Below are 18,207 nucleotides of genomic sequence, written 5' to 3'. Positions count from 1 at the left end.
TCCTGTGCTCCCAAGAGGCGCTCCCAGTTCGCTGCGTGTGCTCCTGCGTGTCCTGTGCCCACCATGAGGCCCCTGGTGCTGCTGTGGGGCTGCCTCCTGCTCCCAGGTGAGATGGGCAGAGGGAGTAGCGGAGGGGTGCAGGGCTGAGGCTGTGAGTCTGCCGAGAGAGGACCCCCTGAACCGGCGTTTCCTTTCCCGCTGTGCGTGCGGCTGTGACCCAGCCCTGCCTGGTCCTTCCAGGCTTCACCCCACCCCAGGCCTCCGCAGCCCTCAGCGGGCCGGCACTTGCTGGTTCTGGAACCCAGAGCCAGGGGTTGGCCCCGACGGGGGGTTCCAGCTTCTGCGTGTCTGTGTGGCTGTGAGAGACGCTTTCCTCTCTCATCACTTTCCTACTCGGAGGCAGAGCAGACATCCCCCGTACAGTTGCCGCGTGAAACTCAGCAAACATTTCTTGAACGGCTGCTAAACTCACAGCAACCCTGAGAGGCCATTTTCGCGTTTCGTCCGTTCACAGACCTGCTCTATTGTTAACCTTTTAACATCAGACATCGGGGTGCATTTTGTAAGTCATGCCAGTTGTTCAATTGACAATGTTTTCCTTAGCAGTATGTAAAATGAGAGTGTGCCTTACATATGATAACATGTTACATTACACGAGAATGAAGTCCCACCGTTTGGAACAGCATGGATGGACCTAGAGGGTCCTATGCTAAGCGAAGTCAGTCAGTCAGAGGAAGACAAACACCATGTGATTTCACTTATATGTGGAATCTAAGGAACAAAATAAACAGAGAAACAGAATTGAAACAGACTCATAGATACAGAGAACAGACTGGTGGTTGCCAAAGGGAGGAGGGAGGGGGCCTGGGTGAAAAGGGTGAAGGGATTCAGAAGTACAGATTGGTGGTAACAGAACAGTCACTGGGATATACAGTACAGCACAGAGAATATAGCCAATAATAGTGTAATAACTATGTATGGGGCCAGGTGGGTACTGGAAATAGCAGGGGGAACACTTTGTAAAGTATATGGCTGTCCCACCACCATGCTGTACACATGAAACTAATACAAAATAACATGGAATGTAAACTGTAATTGAAAAATAAAACAGTATTTTAAAAGAACAAATTACACGTGCGCATTGTGGAGAAGAAAATGTCACCGACGGAGATAACCAATGTTAATTGGCTGACTGTGTGTGTATTAAAAGTATTTTTTCTTTTTTATATATATATTTTTTTGATTTCAGAGAGGAAGGGATAGAGAGAGAGATAGAAACATCAATGATGAGAGAGAATCATCTATCAGCTGCCTCCTGCACGCCCCCTACTGGGGATCCAGCCCGAAACCCAGGCATGTGCCCTTGACCGGAATCAAACCCAGGACCCCCCCCCCCCCCCCCCCCCCCCCCCCCCGCTCCGCAGGCTGATGCTCTATCCACTGAGCCAAACCAGCTAGGGCAAAAGTAATTTTTCTTTAAAAAAAAAACACAAAAAAAAACAGATAATTCAGGATCTACACTTTTGTATCCTGCCTTCTCATTTATTATTATTTTTAGCCCCACCTTTAAATCTGAGTCTCCAGTTATGACCATGACTGCTTGTTAGACCCCCAGGCAGACTCCAAAAGTCTGTATGAGGCCAGGAGCCACCCAACTACCTTGTCCTGTTTGAGCAGGAGGTCAGTGACGCCCATGACCAGGCTCTCACTTGGCACCGCCCGGTGTTGCGGGGGCCTCTCCAGAGGCTGCAGAATTCCCTGGGTTTGGGCTGCGGTCGCACCTCTCCAGACTCCACCTGGAGCAGCTCACGGTCACAGGCCATGAGGCTGGTTTTCCACGGACCTCTACAAACAGGGGGTTTTGTCGATTAATGTTTGCCCTTGGGTTATTATGTCTATCAATAAAAGTAATTCTTTTCAACAACAACAACAAAAAGATATTATCCTTACCTATAGATGAGAACACTCAGAAGCCCAGAGAGGTCAAGCAACTTCCCCAAGGTCACACAGCTCCTAAGTGGCAGTGCCGGGACTCACACTCCAGGCTGTCTGAAGCGAGAGCTTCCCTCCCCATAATCCTTTAATGTGTCAGGTTTAGGGAAACAATTATATAGAAATAGATCTATTTCAACAGCCCTGTCCCAAGGTCCCCTGGTGGTGGGGGGGAGTACCAGCTCTGACAGGGCTGCCCCCAGAAAGGGGTGACGGAGAAAAACCTCTGGTCTTGACCGCGGTGCTTGAATCCAGGGAATTCTGACCCCTGTCCCTGCTGTGGTTGCAGGTTATGAAGCGCTGATGGGGCCGAAGAAGATCAGAGGATTCGAAGGTGGCACTGTGTCCCTGCAGTGCACCTACACGGAGAAGCTGCGGGAGCACAAGAAATACTGGTGCAGGAAAAGCGGGGTCTTCCTCTCCCGCTGCGCGGGCATCGTCTACGCGAGAGAAGACGGCCAGGAGAGGACAGAGGGCAGGGTGTCCATCCAAGACGATCCCCAGAAGCTCACGTTCAACGTGACCCTGAGGAAGCTCACCCTGCAGGACTCGGGAGACTACTGGTGTGGCATCACCATCCTGGGCATTGATGAGACGTTCCTGGTCTCTCTGCTCGTCCTTCCAGGTAACTGAGGTCTCTCCTGCCCTGGCTGGAGGACGGGAGATGCCGAGGGGAAGGGGGGCGGGGTGGGTCGGTAGTGGACCCAGTTCCCCCAACACGCAGGGCGCAATGCCTCATGGGAGTGTGTCTCAGGGACGCAGGGAAACCACACAGGTCAAAAGTGCATCAGCGTGTGGGGCACAGAGGTTGCCGCACGAGCCTCCGCTGTTCCTTCCCTCTCGCTGCCCAAGGTCACCCCACTAGTAGGTGGCAGAGCAGCCTCAAACCCAGGTCTGTCCACCGCCCGGCTCAGTGCCCTTCCTCTCTGCCCAGCTGTGGGAGACATTGCCACGGCTGGGGCAACAGAAAAGATCCCTTCCTCCCTGGAGTCAGAGAGAGTCCAGAGGATTCCTCAGGCTGGGCCCTCCCCACAGCATCACCTAAGCCAGTGGTCGGCACACTCATTAGTCCACAGAGCCAACTATCAACAGTACAACGACTGAAATTTCTTTTGAGAGCCAAATGTTTTAAACTTACACTTCTTCTAACGCCACTTCTTCAAAATAGACTCGCCCAGGCCGTGGTATTTTGTGGAAGAGCCACACTCAAGGGGCCAAAGAGCCGCATGTGGCTTGCGAGCCGCAGTTTCCCGACCACGGATAAGCCATGGCCACGCTGGCCTCACCTGCTTGTAGCTCCCTCGGCTCTTCCTTCTCGCCTCCTCTTCCCAGATCTTGAAGTCCCATGGACAGGTGTGAGGCGTGCCTGGCAACCAGCCTCAGAGGGGCTTGTTGAGCTCGGAAACATTAGGGGCTGGGGCTGGGGCTGGGGCTGGGGCTGGGCTGGGGCTGGGCTGGGGCTGGGGCTGGGGCTGGGCTGGGGCTGGGGCTGGGGCTGGGGCTGGGCTGGGGCTGGGGCTGGGGCTGGGCTGGGGCTGGGGCTGGGGCTGGGGCTGGGCTGGGGCTGGGGCTGGGGCTGGGGCTGGGGCTGGGCTGGGGCTGGGCTGGGGCTGGGGCTGGGGCTGGGGCTGGGCTGGGGCTGGGGCTGGGCTGGGGCTGGGGCTGGGGCTGGGCTGGGGCTGGGCTGGGGCTGGGGCAGTGGATGGGGCTGAGCACCTCTCTGAGTGCCCGGAATCCCACCTGGACCTGCTGAGCCGAGGAGGAGGAGGAGGACCAGAGAGGCCCAGGGGAGTGAGCAGCCCCCGGCTGCATGTCAGTAAGGGTGAGGCCGGTCTTGTATCGCATTTCACAGATGGGGACTGAGGCGCCGAGAGATGAAATGATTTGCCCAGGGTCTCAGGGCAGGAAGTGGTGGGGCCAGGAGTCAACAGCAGGTCATTTCTGGCTTTGGAATCTGCTCTTTCCCTCTCCTGGCCCCGGAGCTGGGACCCATCCCACCCCAGGTCCATCCCCACTGCCAGATCCCCATCATCCATGGGTCTTTATTTTAATCCTATATTTGAGGCTCTACTGCTTTCATGATATTGTCCTCCTGTATCAGACCCTGTTGGCCTCTCTCTGATGACGGTTGGGGTATTGGAAATAAAGAAAGCTAACGGCAGTGGTGGGCTGGTGAATGTACATAACAAACGGCTGGGGAGACTCCGACTTGTAGTGTTGGCCCATTTCTGTGGTGTAAATGCCCCTGCCGTGGCCAATTTCCAGCCACCAACAGTTTAACAACCAGCTCACAAAATTCCTGAAAAGCTAAGTCTTAGCTCTCACGAGCCAGTGTGCGTGTCTGCACACCAGAGTGTGGCAAAGCATTCGAAGAATTTCTAGGAAGGTCAGAGCAAGGCAAGATGCCCACTACCATTACTACTCTTCATCATTACCTGGAGGCCCTAGGCAATGAAATAGGATGAGATTAAGAAGTACGCATATTGGAAAGGAAAAGAAAAATATTCTTTATCTGCAGATTTGATCATTTACTCAGAAAATTTGGAGAAAAACTGACCTAGATCACAATAGAAAATGGTGGGAAGGAAGAGAGTCCAGGATGGCATGTAAGTCAGAAAGGAGGTGACTGATAGACGTGGGGAGGGGGGGAGCGCAGTGGCTGCTGGGAGCTTGGCCCCACTGGCTGCTGGGAGCTTGGCCCCTGCCTACTGTGCTAGGCAAGGAGGCTAGGCGTTTTGCCCTTGGAAAGTCCCAGCCTAGTGGGGAGTCCCAGCCTAGTGGGGAGTCCCAGCCTAGTGGGGAGACCCCATAAACAAGTTATTGCCACAAATGGAGTATTAGTTCCACTGGCGCCACGCACAGGGTGCTGTGGGTACATGAAGAATAGAGGATTGGCTCCTCCCGGGGAAGGTGTGGAGTTGACTTTTGAGCCGGTGCTTGGTGAGTTCAGTCGAGATGGGAAGGAAAGGCATGGCACACAAAGGAACAGCAAGTCAAAGGTATGGAAGAGGCAGGAGGCTAGCTTAGATGGACTAGAGGGTAACTGTCTGGTCGATGCACGGGATGGGGAAGAGGTGAAGTTGGCAAAGTGGGTTGAAGCCTGAGTTTAAAAGGCCTTGAACGGCACGAGAAAAAGTTTGGATTTCAGCTCATGGGCAATGGGGAGTCACTGACTGTTCTGAAGTAGAAAGTGATGGGGCCCAATAGATATTTTAGAGACAAAACTGGCATCGGGGTGAAGGGCGGCATGGAAAAGGCCCGTGGGCAGTGGGGGACAAGGGAAGACGAAGGTCTGCGCTTAGTGGGAGGTCAAGGGCCTGCAGGAGCGGAAGGCCAGCAATCTGCTGGAATCTACCATCCGTGGCTCCTGAGTGGCTGAGGAAGGGGGAAAGGTGGCGATGTTCTGAGTGGAGATGGGGGTGGGGGTGGGGGGAGCTGCTGGCTGCTCCCAAGGCAGGAAATCTGGCTCAGAGCAGTGATCCCTGCCTCCCTGAGACAGCCTTTCCTTTCCTCTAGGTCCCTGCTGTCCTCCCTCTCCCACCCCCTCCTTCCAGCCTCTTGCCACAAGCCTCCAGCCCAAGGCCAAAGCTTGGCAAACTCAGCCCCCAGCATTGAGTGAGTCATGGTTTTCCTGCCCCTCTCAGCCCCTTTGTAGAGAAACAGCCAGTGGGTGCCGGCCTGGTGCCGGACGCTGCGCGCTATGTGGCCCCCACATCCTTGGAGCTGGGTTGTCAGCTGGGCAATGGGAGGCTCAGCAGGGTTAGGTCATTGGCTCAAGGTCACACAGGAAGCAGACACAGCCTGCGAGCAGAGCTTCCGTGTGTTCAGGCGGGGGTCTGAGGGGCGAGCAGGACGGTCTGGGCCCTTTGCCTGACCTCTGGGCCTGTCCCTACCACCCTGCCCTGTCGTCCCCGAGGCTATTGAAGGAGATCAAGGACTATTGAGTCCTAGGAGGTGGGGGTGGGCATGTGATGGTGACATGAGGACTTTCAGGGGAGAGCAGAGGTGACCATTGGCCAGGACCGTAGGGGGAGGGCAGGAAGGCATCTACCGAGTGGTCACTGGACTGGGTCTTGGAGGTGGGGGCGGGGTGTGCGCCTCCCCACGGAGAACAGGCTGTGGGCACAGAAAGGCTGGGGACTGTGCACAGGTGTGGGGCTTGCCTGAGCTATGGCTTGCTCCACACGGCATTATCTAGGCCTCTGTTTGCTTCCTGGGGTGCCCTTTACCTGGGGGTGTTCTGAGAAACTGGTCCTGGGGAGGGGAAGGGAGGGGAGGAGTTAGGGGTCAGGGGTCAAGGCTCAGAGGTCTGGGGATGGGATGCAGGGACCAGGGAAGGTGCTGAGGCATTGCTTTTGGACTTGTAGCTTCTCCCGGTGTCCACCCGACAGTCACCAAGCCGGGGAAGACAGAGGCCGAGGCCTCTCCATTCACAGGGCCGTCCCCGTCCGAGCCCGCAGGAACCTCTCTATACACAGGAACCTCTCCGTATGCAGGGACCTCTCCGAACGAAGAGCCCCCGCCTCACAGAGCCACCTCTCCTCATGCAGGGACCTCTCAGCCTCCCACGTACCCGGACTCCCCCTCTGCGAAAGACAGCAAGTCCAGGTGAGCTCCAGGTGACCAAGGTCACCTTTCAGGCCATCCCCAAACCGGAAGGAGCCTTTGAGCAAATGAGAACCTCACATTCCTTCCTCCAGGTGAAGACAGCCTCTGGCCGCGGCCACAGCTGGAGGCAGTGAGGGCAGATTCAGCCCTCGTTCCCCCCTCAGCAGGGCCCTCGAGCAGGGAGCCACCTGCCCTGCAGGGGCCAGCAGCCCTGTCGCCCTGGACACGCAGTCCCGCCCAAGGCGAAGGGCCCACCCCTCTCCCTGCCCCAGCCTCAGGGACAGCCACCCCAGTTCAGTAGCTTTTGTCTGTATGCTTGGCATTGGGCCCTGTGCCAGGCATGAAAATGTGGAACAAAAACATGTTTTCCCACCCAACTGGAGTCCAAACCTGAAGGATGGTTCTTGGGGGTTCATGCATAGTTGCACGCAGTTACTGACATCCGGGCAACGGCTGGCAAGTGCAGACCCAGCTGAACGTGTCGCCTGGGGTTGGCAGTGGAGATCGGGGTCCTTTGGGACTGACTAGATCAGTGGTTCTCAACCTTCCTAATGCCGCGACCCTTTAATACAGTTCCTCATGTTGTGGTGACCCCCAACCACAAAATTATTTTCGTTGCTACTTCATAACTGTAATTTTGCTACTGTTATGAATCGTAATGTAAATATCTGTGTTTTCCGATGGTCTTTAGGCTACGCTGCTAGCGGTTCTCAACCTGTGGGTCATGAACCGCTGCTGCAGAGCCTAAGACCATCGGAAAACACAGACATTTACATTACGATTCATTAACAGTAGCAAAATTACAGTTATGAAGTAGCAAGGAAAATAATTTTATGGTTGGGGGTCACCACAACATGAGGAACTGTATTAAAGGGTCGCGGCGTTAGAAAGGCTGAGAACCACTGGACTAGATGTCTGGTCCCTGGTGCCCTCTGATCTCCTTGGGAAAGACAAGGGACGTGGCTGGGACCCAGAACAGGGATGTCGGGGCGCACAGCATGCTGCTGCTCTCTGGTGACCGCCCCCGGGCGCCTTCTGCAGGGTGTCCGACTCAAAGGCCCGCATCCTGGCGCCGGTCCTGGTGCTGCTGATCCTTCTGCTGGCCGCAGGCCTGGCTGTCGTCGGCAGGTGCTTGCTCCGGTGCAGGAAGGAAGGTGAGCACAGGTAGATGGGAGCGGGTGGGAGGTTTTCAGCCGGGGACCTCCCTGAGACCACAGTTCCCGCCATCACCCCCGAGAAGCCCTGTGGCTCAGTGTGTCTGTCTGAGACACAGCATCACGAGTCCCTTCTGAGGGAGCCACAGGGCCATCGGCATTAGGAAAAAGTAATTCGAATGGGGGAGTGAGAGCGGGGGCTCTTGGCTTGCTCACGTCCATCCAGAGCCATCAGCCACTTCCCTCCCTATTGTTCTTGGGGGTTCGTACGTAATTGCACGCAGTTACTGACATCCGGGTAAGCGCTGGCCAGTGCAGACCCAGCCGAACGTGTCCCCCGGGGTTGGCAGTGGAGATCGGGGTCCTTTGGGACTGACGGGATGCTTGGTCCCTGGTGCCAGACATTTCTTCCCAGAGAAGCCATGTTCGGTCTCTGCAGGTCCAGCTCCTGTGTGAGTCCTGACTATAGGGGGGAAGGCTGGACCCAGCACTTGAACTGGAGCGTGACGTACATGGTGGCCGCTGGGTCTCTGGAGGTGCTCAGCTTCTTTGGAGGCGTGGCTTCAAATGCCAGGGCTCCTACCTTTTTAGCTGTGAGACCTTGGGGGACTCGTCTAACTTTCCTGAGCCGCGGCTTCTTCAGATCACAGATCTATGTCCAGAAGAAATAGAATACGAGCCACATATATAATTTACAATCCTCTCATAGTCACATGAAAAATATAAAAAAATGAACTAGTGGAGTTAATTTTAATCATATACTTTATTTAACACAAATATAATCAAAATACGATCATTTCAGCGTGGAAACAAGACGCAAATATTAGTGATACACATTCCACATTCGTTTTTTCCTACTGAGTCTTGGAAACCCGGTGTAATTCGGAGTCACAATTCCAGGGCGCAGTGACCATGTGTGGCTCGTGGCTCCTGTGTTGGACAGCACAGATACTACCGGAAATAGCAGTAACAGAGACTACCAGGTGCCGGGCATTGCTGTGTAGCTTATGTTGCCATTATCTCCTTTGATCTCCTCCATACTGTGGCGTTAGGAACTACTTATCACAAGCACTCCCATTATACAGGGAAAGAGACTGAGGCCCTGTGCTTGCATCGCTAGGAAGTAGTGGAAACAGGAAGGTGCTTGGGAAAGCACTTTGCAAACTGGCAATGTTGTCCCTGTGCAGATGGCCATGGGCCAAGGGGACATCCTGTGCGGCCCCAGGAAGAAATGTCAGCTTTGCCCACGTCCCCAAATCCCCACAGAGGAGTCGGGGAGGAGCGTACAGGTGGGAGCATTCCTGGCCACAACCTCAGAACCTCTTAGCCTTTTGCCTCTCAAATTGTGGTCCCCAGCTAGCAGCAGTGACCCCTCCTGGTAGCCTGGTAGCAGTGCAGACTCTTAGGCCCCAAGGCCAGTCTACTGAATTAGAATCTGCATTTAATAACATGTCCTGGGGCCCTGTATGCACACTGAGGTTTAAGAAGCAATGACACAGCAATGCCCGGCACCTGGCTGGTTTGCTCAGTGGTTAGAGTGTCGGCCCATGGACCGAAGGGTCTCTGGTTCGATTCCTGTTCAAGGGCACATACCTTGGTTTCAAGTTCAATCCCCACTCCCACCCCACCCCACCCCCGGTTGGGGTGCGGGCAGGAGGCAACCAACCGATGGTCTCTAACACACTGATGTTTCTCTCTCTTCCCCTCCACCATTCTTTCCACTCTCTCCAAAAATCAATGGAAAAAGTGTTCTCACTCTTTGGGTGAGGATTAAAAAAAGAAGCAATGACTTTAGCACACAGAATTTTACTTCCCCAGCCTGGTTCTGGCCCACATGAGGAGGTGTCCATGTACTGATCTCAAAAGGCCCAATCACTGCCAAGGGGCTGAGCTAGAAGGGGCATTTCTGCCCAACCTGCCTGCCACCTCCCTCTAGGAAGCCCCTCCCCTCTGTGGGAGCAGCTGCAGGCTACTCCTGGCCTCAAGGTGCTCCTTCTCATCTCTTTCAGTTCAAATGGCCACGGAGACACAGAAGAATGAGAAGGTCCACCTCTCACACTTGGTAAGTCAGAAAGCAGGCAAAGGCCACGCTCGGACCCTCAGACGCGGCAGGGCTGGAAGTTAGGGCTCCAGGCTCCGCCTCCGCGTCTCCCTACCTGGTCCTCCATGGCTGACCTCAAGGCAGGGATAGCTTCCCACCGCCAGGGAGTCTCTGCGCCCCAAGACCAGCCCTTCAGGCTGTGAGCTGACAGCCTTCCTCCCCACCGAGGGCCAGGCCCAGCGCCCTCCTCTCATCCCTCTTTTCTAATCAGAGGAGATCAGCGCTGGATCCAGAGTGGGCCTTTGAGATCTTCTAGTCCAGCCTTCCTCTAAGTTGGGTGCGCACCCCCTTTCAGAACCCCTGGGGGGGGGGCAGGTGGTGTCAGAAATACCCTCTCCCAACTGAAACCTCTAGGGGCGGGGCCCCTGTGGATTCTGACGCCCACCGGAGTATGACAACTACAGGCTGGTCTGCTTGTGCAGAAGAGGAAACGGAGGCCCAGAGAGGGTAAAAATCTTGCCCAAGGTCACACAGCAAGTGGTGGCCCAACTAGAGAACGGGACCCCGATTTCTCATCTCCCATCTCTGCTCTCTTCAGAGCGCCCTCATGTGTTCCCTGAGCATCTCCTTGGCTCTGAGACACAGCCTGAAGGTGGTGCTCTGGGAACCCAGGGGAAGAAGGAATGGGGTAACTTGCCCATCTTCCTGGAGAGGGGGACCTGCCCTGGCCCTTCCCTGACCCCTGCAAAGAGAAACGTCCCTTTCCACGTAGGGAGAGGGCTGCGCGTCACGGGTTCAGGAACCCAAAGCCCCACCTGCCTCACCCCGCCCCCCCTCCTCCCTCCGCTGTTTACCGAGATGCTTCCACTCGGATTTCCTAAACTCTGGGGGGCAGGAAAGGGGCTACTCCGACTTCTTTCCTGGCGCCAGCAAAGACAAAAGCTCAGGCCTGATCCCTCTTGGGAGGGGCTGGGGCGGGGGCGGGAATGGGGTCCTGGGCGCGGCTTAGGAAGCAGCTGTTGTTGTCTCAGGAAACTCTACGAGGCGAAAGGTGGTGGACCGGAGTGAGGGGAAGGTCAAGGCGAGGGACAGAGGCTGCCACCGGCCACTTTCGGAGCCCGGCCTCCAGGCTGTTCCTCCTGGGGCTCACCCCTCCCCATTGCCCCGAGAGGAGCTGGGGCAGGAGCCAGGACCTCCGGCTGCTGCGGGGCGTGCCTGCCCCAGGCCTGTGCCCTGCTCTGCGGCTGTCCAGCCCACGGGGAGGGCTGCCTCGCTCTGCTTCCTGCCCCTGCACCTGTGGGAGGGCACTGGGCCCCTGAGCAGAGGAGCTGGGGTGGGGGCTTTGTTAGGAGAAGGATGAACAGGTCTCCCAGGAGGGTCGGAGGCCAGATCCTGTGAGTGGGACCAGCTGAAAACTTCTGCTTTTCTTTGGCTTCTGTCGTTCTGAGCAGAGTCCGGAGGTGGAGGTGAAGGACTGGAGGTTTGCCCTGGCCGTTTTCCTCAGTGCTCAGAGCATCAGCCAGGCGGCTGAAGGGTCTCAGTTTTGCAGTCAACGAGTCTCTCTCACATTGACGTTTCTCTCTTTCCCTGTCTCTCCCCCTCCTTTCCTCTCTCTCTCGGAGAATCAGTGGAAAAAGCATCCTCGGGTCCTCAGGTTGGGATGCCAGGCCCCTCCACTTCCTGCTCCCGGGTCCTAGCAGCGTTGGCCGAGGCCCCTGGCCCAGACTCTCAGGGCACAGCTGTCCTGAGGTGCCTGGCCAGGCGTCTCCCGGCCTGATGGATTGTCTCATCTCACACTTACCCAGCTGCAACCCTGTCAGAGGGGAAAACTGGGGCTTAGGAGGTTCTGTAACCTGCCCATCTTCCCGTGAATGTGAACGTGTTGGGGAGGTCCCAGTCTCTCTTCCCCAGGCCTCGGTGTCCCCATCTGATCCAGGAGGGGTTCCTCAGACGAATGATCTCTGGAGAATTCTTCTCGTGCTGTTTGTTATTGAGTGAATCTTTGAGATGTCCAAGTCTGCCCTCTCTGAGCCTATGACAAAGAACCTGCAGCCAGAGCTGGAAATAACAATAATGAAAACAAACTCATCATTGCAGGAGGCCCCGTTGTGGAGTGATAAAACATTGTCATGAAGCGTCATTACAACCCTGAGGAACAAATGCGTATCCCCACCTTACAGCTTAGGACACGGGGTCTTGGGGAGGTTCGGTGGCTTGCCCACGGTCCCGCTGAGACAGAGGAAATGGGACGTCGGGACTGTGACTTCACAGCCCATGTCCTCCCGCTCGCCCACCCCTCCTGCATTTCCCTTCACGGACCATCCCCGCTGCCAAGAACGGGCTGTTCTGACTGAGTCTCTGTTTCAGAACCGCCTGGTCCCGGAGTACGCGGTGGTCAACCTCGCAGCGCCCGCTGGGCCTCGAGCCGGCCCCAAGCCCTCCGCCGGCCCCTACACGGAGATCCAGGAGATCCGGTGCCCAAGCCAGGTGTGGACACAGGGCCCTCGGCGTCTAAAGCCACCTAGCCTGGCCCCGCTCTGACAGTGCGGGGAAGTGGGGAAAGGCTCTTTCCTTAGCACTGCTCCCCAAACTCTGCTCCCCACCCATGCACCCACCTACCCCATCAAAACCACAGGCCTTGGGCCGTTCCACTCGGAGCCAGAGCTCTTGACCTTTCTTCCTTTCCCATCCAGAACATTCTTGACTGGCTTGTTGGGAATCACAGCTTAAACCAGCAGCCGCCAACCTTTCAGACCTCACGGACCACCGGTTGGCGACCACTGGCTTAAAGAGCTCGGGGCTGGCAGGATCCCAACCTCTAAAGCCAGAGCCCGGCCTGGGCTCCCTGGGGAGGGGAGGGGAGGGGGTGGAGGGAGGGCTAGGGGGGAGGGGCGGTGAGTCTAAGCCTGGGGATTCTGGGGAGTTGTTTGCTCCTGTGCCCCCTCACATGGACAGAGGCCTGGAACTGGGGGAGAGGCTCTGGGGTAGATCCCCCCACCTGGGCTCTACTCCCAACCCCACTGCTGTCTTTCCAGACTTTGGAGGAAGAGGAGGCCTCTCTCCAGGACCCGGCGGCTGAGGCGAACCCAGGGCCTCCCTTTCACGTGTCTGAGGAGGAGCTCAGATCCTCCGTGTTCATCCCAGTCTAGCCACCGAGCGCCCTCCGGGCCGGGCCTGCCGCCAACCGTGACCCGGAGTGGCTGGATGTACGCTCCTTCCAATGAGCTTTGGGCCGTGGCCTCAGAGCCCACCCGCCAGGCGCCGGGCCTCTGCAGGCTCCCGGGCGCTCCTGCCTGCCCCAGCCCGACCTGGAGGCCCGTGTCCGCCTGCCCGGTGGCCTCACGGTCCCAGCGGAGCCCGGGACCTGCCCAGCACGTTCACATCCCTGGGCCCTCGCCAGGCCCAGGCAGGGCTCAGAAGACCTGGTCTGGGTGTACCTGCTGCAGGCAATCCCCTGGGCCTGGACCCCGCAGCCGGCTTCCCTCCGCCCCCTCCAGGCCCGCCCCACCGGCTCCTCCCTTCCTTCCATCCTCAGACGCAGCACCACTTTCTCCTGCAGAAGCTGGAGGGGAGGAGGGAGCCTGTGGCTGGGTTAGACCAGTTCTGACTTCTCCAAGTGCAGCTGGGAACCACTGCATCCCAGGCCTCAGGAAGCTGCTTAACAAAGCGATTCCTGGGCTCCACCACCTCCTTCCAAACCGGCCCTGCGGGGGGGGGGGGGGGGGGGGGGATTTCTAACAAGTACCTGGCGATTTAAGGTGGAGAACCCCTGGGCACCCTGAACTCTCGGGTCCTTCCAGCTTAGTCCTTTATTTGGAATGTGGGGTCTTCCGCCTGCCCCATAGGGATGTCTGCCCACGAAACCGTGACCCAGCTGGAGGCTTTCCTGGGCCTGCCTGAGGTCCGCCCAGGGCAGGTACACGCTGGGAGGCAGGGAGTCGCCTTTCTGATCTCCCCACCCAGCCAGCCATGCACTCCAGGCTTTGGAAGAAGGATGGAGAAACGCTTGGCCCCGTCCTTGTCGAGAAAGGGTTAATTGCCTGTGGGTGCTGGTGAGGGGCTGGGGTGAAGGGTAGGAAGCCACTGGTGCAGGTGGGTCTCTAAAATGGAGAGGGAAGGGTTTAGGGCAGGAACCTACAGGGAACCTCAAGGTGTCCCTGAGTCTGGCCCCAGAGCTACTATTATTTTTCTTTCTTCTTTTTTTTCACAGTGAAATTGGGGGCGGGGTGAGGGGTGGAGAGGGGATAGCTTGCCCGGTATACAAAACTTGGAGGGAAAAGAAGAAAATAAGTCATTCATCTTCTCACCGCTACCCAGAGACCCTCATTACTGCATTTCGTTCTATTTCCTTTCAGTCTTTTTTCTCCGCATCATTGGCTGGTGTTCTTTTGCGAATTATTTTGCATATACAACTTCATATCCTGCTTTTCCCACTTAACTATTAGAGCATATAGTTAAGCATTTCTCTATGATTTTACAAACCTTTTATAAATAAACTGTTTATCAGCTGTGTCATATTTTGTCATGTCAGTGTGCTTTACTTTCATTGTTCTCTTTCACCAGATAACTATTTCCCACGTTTGCTCTGCACAAGGCTTTATCTGCACGTGGAGATTTCTTTCAGGAGGATTTGCGTATGTGAAAGTGCCGGGTCATAGGGTATAAATATTTTTGAAGTTGCTAATACCTATTGCTAAACAGCTGACAAAAGAACAATTCTGAGATGTTCTAAATTAAATTACAGCAGGCAAGAGAGAGAGCAAAAGAGACAGGAATAATTAACCAATGAATTATTATAGTGGTGAATTAATTAACCCATTAACAGCTGTGGGCCAACTGACAAAAGACTGCTGACATTCCTGAATGTTTCTGGAGCTCTGAATCAACCTCCGGGCACCGACCAGCTGACCCCAGACATCGCCGCATCCTGCACACGGATGAACTTTCTGGACTGTTGCCTGAAACCAATCAAAAGCAGTGAATATTTCTTCCTTCCCCAGAATGTGCTCCTAACACAGAAGTGTCCCGGCTTCACCTTATCTCAGCCCCCTTCTGCAGCCAATGTAAATTCTGTCCAAACAAATGGCATCTTGCCGAAACCTGTTTGGCTCAGTGGACAGTGGATAGAGCGTCGGCCTGCAGACTGAAAGGTCCCAGGTTCGATTCCGGTCAAGGGCATGTACCTTGGTTGTGGGCACATCCCCAGTGGGGTGTGTGCAGGAGGCAGCTGATCGATGTTTCTCTCATTGATGTTTCTAACTCTCTATCCCTCTCCCTTCCTCTCTGTAAAAAATCAATAAAATAAAAATATATGTAAAAAGACATAAAAACAAATGGCATCTTTCTTCCCAAAAACAAATATAGCCGAAACCGGTTTGGCTCAGTGGATAGAGCGTCGGCCTGCGGACTGAAAGGTCCCAGGTTCGATTCCGGTCAAGGGCATGTACCTTGGTTGCGGGCACATCCCCAGTGGGGGTGTACAGGAGGCAGCTGATCGATGTTTCTCTCTCATCGATGTTTCTAACTCTCTATCCCTCTCTCTTCCTCTCTGTAAAAAATCAATAAGATATATTAAAAAAATATATAGAAAAACGCTCGTGGACTCCAGGAGCGGGGACACGTGGCCTTCCCCACCAAATCATGCTGCTGGTGGCTCAGACCTCATGCTCGGGGCCTGGTCCTCCTCTGGCCAGCAATATGGCCCAACAAACCCTTTCTTTTCAAAAAGGCGTTCAGCAGGTTCGTTGGTCCGGGTGGAATCCACCGCCATTGACCCCAGGGCCTCTGCCATGGCTCTGCGCTCCCCCACGGCGTGGGTCTCAACAAGGGCCACAAGGCGACCAAAAATGTGAGCGGCCGCCGCAGGCGCCTCACCAAGCGCCCGCGTTCTTGCAGGCCACGGTCTAAGAGGGGGTGGCTCTGCCCCCTGTGAGCGGCGCACGGAGAGCTGCTCACGGTCTCTAAGGACAAGAGGGCCCTGCAATTTATCCAGAAAAGGATGGGGACACACATCCATGCCAAGAGGAAGAGAGAGGCGCTGAGCAATGTCCTTGCAGCCACGAGGAAGACAGTAGCCAAGAAGGACTGAGCCCCATCCCCTGCATGTAATAAAACCTGTTCAGGAAAAAGAAAAAAAAGGCATCCAGCCGCAGAAGTTAGGTTTTCTTTGTGGTGGTTTAACACAGCTTTCTGAAATGGCAGAACCGATTTCACTCCCACCGGGGCCTCACCATCGGCATTTCTCAAAGCCTCTACCCCGTCCCTGTGGGTGTGGCCGGAGGAACTGTCCCTAACCTAGCCTGCATATGGAGCCTCGCAGGTAGTCTAGCCTAGAGTAATCTTTTATGTCGTTTATAACTTTGGCTCTATACAGCCCTAGAATTTATAAGGTTTGTGTAATGTGTCTCTTGTCATTTGCTCAGTTTCCCAGGAAGACCAAGCCGTCATCAGCTAAAATTCCTCCATAACAACCGTAATCACTGCTGATGACTGCCAGTGAAAGGTCAAAGTTGGTGAGGCCCGGGCAGGCTAACTAAGCCCTCTCAGATGGTGGGTAAAGAAAAAACGAATTTATTTCAGGAAAAGAGGGCGGGGGATGGAGCCATCCAAAGAGAAGGGCTACGCGGCACTGAGCCAAAGGTATTGGGTCCACGATGGCAACGAAAATATACCTAAGACAGGGAAACAAGGAAGGGCACAGAAGCAGCAACAGGAAAGCGTAGGCGGGGCTGCTCTGGCTCACGGAGAAGTCAGGGAAAAGGGGGCCTCGGAGACAGGTTCAGGGGGTGAGCCCAGGATGAGCTGCTGCGGCCCACTGCTCCCCCGGTTGTAAGTGTCATGGGGTCCGCGGACCACCGGTGGTCCATGAGGTCTGAAAGGTTGGCAACTGCTGCCTTAGAGGTTAGGGGATGTGTCCCTGTCAGGGAAGGAGAAGGAAGGGAATGGCACGGGTATGCAACTTGGGTCCTTTGTCCTGAGCGTATTTCTTCTCCTCCTCCTCCTCCTCCTCCTCCTCCTCCTCCTCCTCCTCTCCCCCTCCTCCCCCTCCCCCTCCTCCTCCTCCTCCTCCTCCTCCTCCCCCTCCTCCTCCTCCTCCTTTCTGTCTCTGCTGGAAATCTTAGGACAGGTCAGGCCTCAGGGGCGGGTCTCCACAGAATATTCATCAGCTTTCCAGCTGTGCTTTCAGGGTCATGGTCTCCACTGATTGGTCGGTGCTAGGGCAGGGGATCATGACTCAATGCAGCTGGTCCCGAGGCAGCCAAGGTGTCACGTGTCTAGCTTTGCTGCTTTTCTGGGCCTGGAGCCGAAATACAACCGAGGCCTAGACGTTATCTTCCGGGAGGAAGAGGTCAGGGGGTCTAAGCCACAGACTAGCGATGTGCTGGGGGGATAGGTCACCCTGGGCAAGGTTCTTGTGTTTCCAGTGTTGCCCCTTGCCAGGCACCCAGAGCTTTCCGCCCCGTCTCTGTACCTGGCCCACCGTCCCTGCTCTGCTCATGTCTATCTGACAGCCAGCACTGCTGGTCAGGACCAAGCCCAGGATGTCCTGCAGGGCCAGGGGGTGAACCCGCTGAAGCAGCCGGAAGGACCCTAGTGGCCTCCTCGTGCACTTGCCTCACTGTACCCTCATTATACCCCCGAGTCAGGTGCTCTTCACCTACAACACCTTGAAAATACGACAGGCACCAGCACTGCCGCTGGGAGGGGTGCCACAGTGATCCGAGGGGGGCCCGTAAGCCTGGCGCAAAAGCAGCAGATCTGCCCATCTTGATGGGACCACATGGGTTTACCAATCTATAAGCACCCCCCCCCCCAAAAAAAACAAATAAAGCTTGCTGAGGCCCAGGGAAGCAGGGGGACCTGCTGAAGACCACACAGCACGTTCTAGGGGGTGCTGAGTGGATTAGCCATGGAGTCCCAGTCCCCTGGCCGGGAGAATGCTCCCAGGCAACTGGATTCAATCATTTAGAACGAGCATCTTGGGGGATGTGGAGTGTGGAATGGCGGGACTGGAAATTTCAGAAGACATCACAGAACACAAGACATGTCACCCAGAATCCATTCCAGAACCATTGGTGCCCTGTTCCCTGCTTTCGCCCTCTCCAGAAGCCATCGGCCGACCCCATCCAGAGACAAACAGCCCATGCCCTAGCCGGTTTGGCTCAGTGCGTAGAGCATCGGCCTGTGGGCTGAAGGGTCTCAGGTTCTATTCTGGCCAAGGGCACATGCCTGGGTTGTGGACTTGATCCCCAGTGTAGATCAATGATTCTCTCTCATCGTTGATGTTTCTATCTCTCTCTCCCTCTTCCTTCCTCTCTGGAATCAATACAAAAAAAAGAAAAAAGAAAAGACAAACAGCCCAGATGCCTTTGCTTTCACATTTAATCAACGGAAAAGAAAGAAAACCAGTCA

The 18,207-nt window shown here is 55.7% G+C and overlaps 1 protein-coding gene across 2 annotated transcripts; it reads left to right on the top strand.

Moving 5' to 3' along the window:
- CD300LG (CD300 molecule like family member g) lies at positions 1-13,494 on the top strand. 2 transcript variants are annotated; one of them, XM_079798764.1, is made up of 8 exons: positions 1-106; positions 2,282-2,617; positions 5,509-5,607; positions 6,360-6,600; positions 7,642-7,754; positions 9,764-9,816; positions 12,163-12,282; positions 12,831-13,494. In XM_079798764.1, the coding sequence occupies exons 1-8, from the start codon at positions 64-66 to the stop codon at positions 12,942-12,944; spliced, it is 1,119 nt and encodes a 372-aa protein (XP_079654890.1). In that variant the 5' UTR covers positions 1-63; the 3' UTR covers positions 12,945-13,494. The 2 variants fall into 2 exon arrangements, with proteins under 2 accessions (XP_079654890.1, XP_079654891.1); XM_079798765.1 differs by lacking the exon at positions 5,509-5,607 and having other exon boundaries at positions 6,471-6,600.
- The last annotated feature ends 4,713 nt before the right edge of the window (positions 13,495-18,207 follow it).

This window comes from Cnephaeus nilssonii (assembly GCF_951640355.1).
Source record: "Cnephaeus nilssonii genome assembly, chromosome: 19".
In the NCBI taxonomy this organism is placed as follows: domain Eukaryota; kingdom Metazoa; phylum Chordata; class Mammalia; order Chiroptera; family Vespertilionidae; genus Cnephaeus; species Cnephaeus nilssonii.
This window is presented reverse-complemented; position numbering and strand designations above follow the sequence as displayed.

Coding starts and splice junctions, on each gene's coding strand:
- CD300LG (XM_079798764.1), top strand. CDS start 64: ATGAGGCCCCTGGTGCTGCTGTGGGGCTGCCTCCTGCTCCCAG. Junction 6,601..7,641: donor GCGAAAGACAGCAAGTCCAG/GTGAGCTCCAGG, acceptor CGCCTTCTGCAG/GGTGTCCGACTCAAAGGCCC. Junction 12,283..12,830: donor AGATCCGGTGCCCAAGCCAG/GTGTGGACACAG, acceptor CTGTCTTTCCAG/ACTTTGGAGGAAGAGGAGGC.